Source organism: Pygocentrus nattereri, chromosome 5 (genome assembly GCF_015220715.1).
Source record: "Pygocentrus nattereri isolate fPygNat1 chromosome 5, fPygNat1.pri, whole genome shotgun sequence".
Taxonomy (NCBI): Eukaryota; Metazoa; Chordata; class Actinopteri; order Characiformes; family Serrasalmidae; genus Pygocentrus; species Pygocentrus nattereri.
In genome coordinates this window covers 37,749,150-37,756,204 of record NC_051215.1, presented here as the reverse complement: position 1 = coordinate 37,756,204, position 7,055 = coordinate 37,749,150, and the positions used below count along the sequence as shown (strand labels likewise).

At 42.9% G+C, this 7,055-nt stretch overlaps 1 protein-coding gene across 2 annotated transcripts; it reads left to right on the top strand.

Annotated features, from left to right (window-relative positions):
• Nucleotides 1-545: 545 nt before the first annotated feature.
• Nucleotides 546-6,426, top strand: drgx (dorsal root ganglia homeobox). 2 transcript variants are annotated; one of them, XM_017723885.2, is made up of 7 exons: nt 546-709; nt 1,239-1,359; nt 2,005-2,105; nt 2,791-2,892; nt 4,492-4,661; nt 4,761-4,873; nt 5,292-6,426. In XM_017723885.2, the coding sequence occupies exons 2-7, from the start codon at nt 1,302-1,304 to the stop codon at nt 5,594-5,596; spliced, it is 849 nt and encodes a 282-aa protein (XP_017579374.1). In that variant the 5' UTR covers nt 546-709; nt 1,239-1,301; the 3' UTR covers nt 5,597-6,426. The 2 variants fall into 2 exon arrangements, with proteins under 2 accessions (XP_017579374.1, XP_017579366.1); XM_017723877.2 differs by having other exon boundaries at nt 5,289-6,426.
• Nucleotides 6,427-7,055: the final 629 nt, after the last annotated feature.

Here is a 7,055-nt window from a genome sequence, read left to right as displayed (position 1 = left end):
CCCCGTGCGCGCTGAAACTAATTGAAAGGGTCCCGCTGCAGGTCATTTAGGCAGCAAAGCTGAATAAATCCTCGGACCCCGTGCTGTGAACAAAATCAAAACCGCGGACGGACGAGCGCTCAGCAAGTGGATCCCCGCGTAAAGTGGACCCTTAACCCATATAAGGTGCAATTACTGCTCTGACAGCCAATTTAAAATCCAAAAACAGTCATCTGGATTTTTAATATAAAAAGATACTGAGGAGGATTAAAAAAAACAACAACAACAACGAAAAAAAACCAAAGCGGCAGCACGCGCGTGTTTCTGGTTTGGGAATAAGGGTGCAGCCCACCGGGCAGCAGTGGAGAGACGCTGGAGAGGCAATGGAGAGGCAGTGGAGGTGCTCAGCGCAGCCACGCCGCTGAGAGTTTGACGTTGAGCACCACGTGTGCGCGAGCGGGCGGATCTGCTCCAACCACAACAGCACCTAATCGGATTAAGGCCAATTACGCAGGAGATTATAAAGGCAAGTGGCGCGAGTCTGAAACGTTCTGTGGGCAAAGACATCCGGACACTCCCTCCTCGTGTGGGAGCGTCAGGGGGGTGCAGGGAGGAGGACACCGAGAGTAAAAGAGAAGGAGTCCAGGACTGACAGAAATCAGAAGGCTGGACAGGAGGGACTCCTCTTCTCACGAGCTCTTCATCACAGGACGCTCCACAGCTCCTGGAGGTAGGAAGATTCACTCATTCTCATCTGAACAGGACAGATTTGAGAGCTGTGGGATGTCAGTTTGACAGAGGACACTTTAAAAACTTTCATTTCAGCTGAACTCCCTCTGTGTTATTGTGTAAATGTTGAGAGTAACTGAATTTAAAAAGTAATATATTCATTATTCAGACTTTGGTCCCATATTATATGTAACTGTCCCATATGACCTGATGTCCCATCATACCTACATGCGGAGTTCAGCTCTAACCCTAATCCTGCCTGATCCAGTTTATCAAAGTATTCAGCAGTGCTTGATGAGTTGGATGTAGTGCATTAGACTGGATTTGAGAGCAGATCTGATGGATATATGGAACAGCGCTTCTTGTCAAGCGTTTCTTATATAATGCATTTTATATGAGGACTTTAGGGAACTGACTTTTTAAATCCGTCAGCTGGTTTTAAAGATGTTCTCCAAAGTTCGTTTATGAGGCCGAGATGAGACAAAGACAGTAAAATGTTGACTCTGGATTATTTTTGAATTCTTCGTCAGGACGCAGCATCGCCAAATACCCCAATTCTGAATCTGTCCAGTAAAGCCCAGAGGAGCAGCAGCATGTTTTACTTCCACTGTCCTCCTCAGCTGGAGGGCGAGTGCTGCAGGACAAACTCATGTAAGTACGTCACCTGCTCTTCACAGACTGGCAGGAAAATCATTTTAACGGTTTATTGACTATTTTATGGCTTTGATTATTAGCTGGCCTAAATATTTCCGGGAAAAAAAATAATCACAGTGTTGCACATTTATTTATTTATGTTTCTCATATTTAAAAACATTCATGATTCAGTGTAATCTTTATACAGCATAAACTGAGAAAAGGAAAAGCAAAGAAAACAGAAACGGAAAAGAAATGATTTCAGTGCGTTTCCTCGAGAACCAGGCCGAACCGCATTTTTCATGAGAACCGAGAATTTATTTTCTAACATTTTGGCCAGCACGTCAGTGAGAGCCACTCTTGCCCTGGAGCCCTGGCTTTATTGTTGGGCTCAGATGGTTCATGTGGAGCCTTTCAGTGCTCCATCTCCTCATTCCCCAATTCAGCGACTCATCCGAACCCCCCCAACACCCCCCTCCCCGTCCCCCCGCCACCCCACACCACCCCTCTAAAATCATCAGTCCTGCGGGGAAAGCCGCTGGAGGAATGAAACTTTAAACACGAGCCAGAGAACAACTGTTAAATGACTAATCTGATTTCGAAGACTGGAAATGTTCTGCTTTTAAATTACGATTGTAAATCAAATCCGAACTGCAATTTCAGTGAACACCAACGGCTTTGGGAATCACTCCTCTGGAGACTTCGACGATGGTTTTCTGCGGAGGAAACAGCGGAGGAACAGAACCACCTTCACTTTACAGCAGGTAGACAGAGCTCACTTTACAGCAGGTAGACTGAGCTCACTTTACAGCAGGTAGACAGAGCTCACTTTACAGCAGGTGGACTGAGCTCACTTTACAGCCTGAGCTCACTTTACAGCAGGTAGACTGAGCTCACTTTACAGCCTGAGCTCACTTTACAGCAGGTAGACTGAGCTCACTTTACAGCAGGTAGACTGAGCTCACTTTACAGCCTGAGCTCACTTTACAGCAGGTAGACTGAGCTCACTTTACAGCAGGTAGACTGAGCTCACTTTACAGCAGGTAGACTGAGCTCACTTTACAGCAGGTAGACTGAGCTCACTTTACAGCCTGAGCTCACTTTACAGCAGGTACACTGAGCTCACTTTACAGCAGGTAGACTGAGCTCACTTTACAGCCTGAGCTCACTTTACAGCAGGTACACTGAGCTCACTTTACAGCCTGAGCTCACTTTACAGCAGGTAGACTGAATTCACTTTACAGCAGGTAGACTGAACTCATTCACTGTCTGCATATTTCTAAAGGACGGAGTTCGACTGTTACAGCTCAGCCTTTTATAAATCAAAGAAATGGAGAGTGAATATGTTGGTGAAAATAAGAGGCTGAAGCTTTTGGAAAACATTGAAAAATGATTCTTCATTAAAGGAAAAACAAACGAAAAAGTTATTGTTATTTTTTGTATTTGCAGCTGGAAGCTCTGGAAGCCGTCTTCGCCCAAACTCACTATCCGGATGTGTTTACTAGAGAAGAGCTGGCTATGAAAATCAACCTGACGGAGGCCCGGGTCCAGGTAAAGCCCCCTTAACGCCCTCTCTCACTGCCCCCCTCCTGCCCCGAGCTACGCTGCTCCCCCAGCCCGGCGGGCCAGAGCCACTCTGTCATTTCCGCGCTGCACTTTAATAACATCAACATAATGCGGAATATTAGATTAGGTTGATTAATCGGTCATTCATAATTAACTAGCGATAATGTTCTCCACTCATTTGCGCGCGTCTCTAAGGTATAAAAATTACTTAGATGCCTTTTTTCCATTTCTGGGCTTCGGAAAAAAATAACACAGAGGATGCGGTGCTGCGGAGCGCAGTGGGAAAGCGGCCTGGAAATGTCCAGCTCAGAGCCAAATGTCCTCTCAGCCTCAGCAGCACCTGAAATGGCTCTGTTTGTATTTTGCGGCCTCGCGAGCGCCGGTGATATTATAAATTTGCCCGCGCGTAATTAAATCCAGCGTGTCCTGTGTGTAATTTCCTGCATTCCAGATTCGCTTTTGGGTTTCCTTGTGAGCGCAGATCTAATTGTGAGAAATATAATAGTTTGCCTTTAGTTCCCCAGGGTCATCTTACTATCGCTTAAAACCAATGACTGCAAAGCGCTAATGGAATTCGCTGCTGTAAATTAGGGATGGTAAACAAATTATTTCACTCTAATCGGATTACCGCATTCGTATTATTAAATCTGAACATGAATCAGTTGCAGCATGCAGGGATATTAAACTTACATTATTATTAGGGAATAAATTTTCTCTTTGTTGTAGCATTGTAGGCGCCCTCCTTCCCTCCCTCCCCCCCTTTTTGAAAGTGTCAATTGGCTTTGGTTGCATTAAGAACAAACTGCAAATTGAGATTAATGGTGCAATTATAGACCATTCAGTGCTGGGGGATCATGACTTCTAGCTGGAAGGTGCAAGGGTGAGATAATGTTGCCACAATTACATTCGGAATATTGTTGTCCTGCCAGTAAACTGTTGTCTCCCATTATGCTGAGTGAATGCTATATGTGTAGGGCTTGTGTTGGGCTTTTTGTTTGTCTGTTGACATCATTGTACCTTTGCACAATGCCGGCCAGGCAGCGGAGATATGACTCCATTATGCCCCCTTTCCTATTCAAATATGATTAATGCGTTAGAGAGCACAGACTTAATCGAATCTGATGTTGTCAAACAATCACTAAATAGGGAAATAAACGACTTCATCATGGCACTCTCTCAGAAGCAGGGAGACTGTCAGTAGGAAGTCATTAAAAAATGATAATGAAAAATTGCTCAATTAAATGTTGTTATAGGCAATGACCTTCATTCAATTAAGATACAAGAACTTGGGTGCATATGCTCAGCAATTGTGTTCATGAAGTTTGAAATAAGTCGTGGGAGGTACTGCTGGCGGGTGCTTAAGAGTCAGCACAGCCAAAGATGAAGAAATTGCGCATGAAAAAATAAATAAATACAGCAGTGGATTTTATATCTGACTACACGGACACACTAGTGTCATTGTTACGCTGCAGAGCTGTCGGAATGACTTTTTTTTTTTACAGAGAAAGAAGGTGTTTAACAAAACCTGTTTACCTCTGCATGTCTGTCATGGTGATGCTCATGAATCCCATGCTTTCTGTCCAGGTGTGGTTTCAGAACCGAAGAGCAAAGTGGAGGAAAACAGAACGAGGCAGCTCGGATCAAGAGGGCGGTAAGGAACAGATGAGTGAAGGGGCTGCTCCTGCTAGAAACCTCAGCCAGTCCCCTGTGGATCAAAGCAGAAACAAAAAAGAACCCCTGGAAGCACAACAGAAGTGCGTTTATCATCTATTACAATGATGCATACAATTGCTTGTGCACATGTGTATTCAGTGGTATAATTCTGTGTGCTTTCTTTCTTTCAAATATCTCAGTATTAACAGGGCAGTTGGACCTGGAGGGCCTTTTTTCCCATCCTGTTTGCCAGGGACTCTTCTGAACACTGCCACGTACGCCCAAGCTTTGTCACAAGTGGCAACTTTGAAAGGTAAGCTTTTTCAAGTAGTCATTTTTCAAAGCCATATCTTTTTGGTTTTTAATGCATAGGTAGGACACACTGTCTTTCCAATCATACATTATATATACCTTTATATCCTATGGAAACTATTACTATTTTGTCATAATGTGTATTAGCATGTCTTTATTTACTTATTAACTTTCTATTAAAAGAGAAATTGTCTTGATTTAGTTTGTTAAAGTTTTCACATAACATGGTTTAATCAAAGCTACATGGTCAAAATTCAAGCTAACAGACTTTCCAATCCTATGACATCTGCATTTCTTTAAAAAGGGGCTGAGAATGTCATCACCATGTAATAAAAGCAACTTTAGTAAACCTTGCATGGAGTTCATAACCTGTTTCTACCTTTGCCTTATATAAATCTTATTATTGTATCTTCCAGCAGGAAGCCCCCTGTGCTCTTGCTGCGTGCCGGACCCAATGGGCCTGTCTTTCTTGCCTCCTTATGGGTGCCAGAGTAACCGGACAGCCAGTGTGGCAGCGCTGCGCATGAAGGCCAGGGAACACTCTGAGGCTTTACTGCAGTCAGCTAACCTGCATGTGGCAGGAGCAGCTGGCCTGGGTCAAAGCCCCAGCGCTGTTGGAGGGGGAGACTCCAGTCCTGGCTCTAGTTCCTCAAAGGTTCCAACCCGGGGAACTTCCCCTGACAAGCAGCTGCATTGCCCCAAGGAAGGCCCGGATAAAAAATAAGGGAGCCCTTTTGCCCAGAAAGCACATTTTGTCCCAACATAAGGATTTACAATCTTATAAAGAATGCCTGCTGCCCCTTTCCTCACATGCACTGACATACAACAGAGGACGAGGTGTTCGATGCATTCTACTGCTGTATACTTTGAGTGTTTGTGCATCAAACTATTTATTCAATTGTAATTTATCTATTATTGTTACATTGATATGTTTGCTCATATACGTACGCCACTGTAACTGGTTTTTGATGGTGGACGGACTCTGAATGCACTGTGTAGGGGAAGAGTTTACCCTGGCTGCCAATGTGAATTCATATTTTTCCAACCCCTTTGATGTAGGGCTTATACTGCCTTGTATACTGTGAAGTCAGGTGATGTTAGAAACTGCATTGTGTCAAGAACAATTTCTTAATGTAAAAGTATACCATGCACAAATATAAATGACCCAATGTGAAATAATATGCACATGTATATCTATTGTGTTGTATCGACTCGGCATACATTCTGGATAGGCAATGTCAGTCTCACCGGTCATGATGATGTGATAATAGTATACACTATGTGACACGCTTCTTGTCATCACATCTGCACGGCAATGATAGACTGTGAGCGTTCTCACTTTGGTCCTGTTTTGACACGCTCTTTAAAGCAATTAAACATGTAGGCATTCATGTACATCTCCTGTTGACTATTGCTCACACCATCTGGCTGTGATCAATTATTAATTGACTTCCCCATATATGAAAGGTACTGCTGAAAAGCGGATGGTTAGTCTTATTATTTATTTAGTTTAACGTACACCACTGACTCTTTCTCACTTGATGCATGGCCAGTTACGCAGGTTTCCAAACTGAGACTGAGATGATACTAATTTGGATTGTGTAAATTAGATCTGATATGAGCTGAACCACCCATAAGGTGGCTTGGATGATGCTGCAGATAAGAATATGGATATATGTACAGCTATGCTTTAATATACAATCTCAGAAAAAAAAGGTATAAAACTGTCACTGGGGTGGTTCCCTCAAGGGTACGTCTCAGTACCTTTAGTCAGGGAACATAATAGTACCATAATTCAATGAAATTATATTATATTATATATTATATTCTTAGTTGTGTTGACTCCACACACTGCATCGCATATCCAGGCTTTTTAGTACTATTTTGTTCTTTTTTAAAACGTTAGGTTATAAAAAATACATATATGTACTTTTCCACTAGTAAAAACCCATTTAAGGTATACAATTGGACCTTAAAACCACTGTTGTAGCTGTCAGGGTACATTTACATTGTTCGTACCTTGATGAACAAAAAAGTACCTGCACCGAACCTTTATTTCTAACAGTGTATAAGTGTGCTGCAGAACTACACAATATCAGCAAAGAATGTTCTCTAACAGCATATATTTACAGGGTCTGTGTACTAAAACGAAGTGTTATGGTTGTCTTAATTTCCAAGAAACT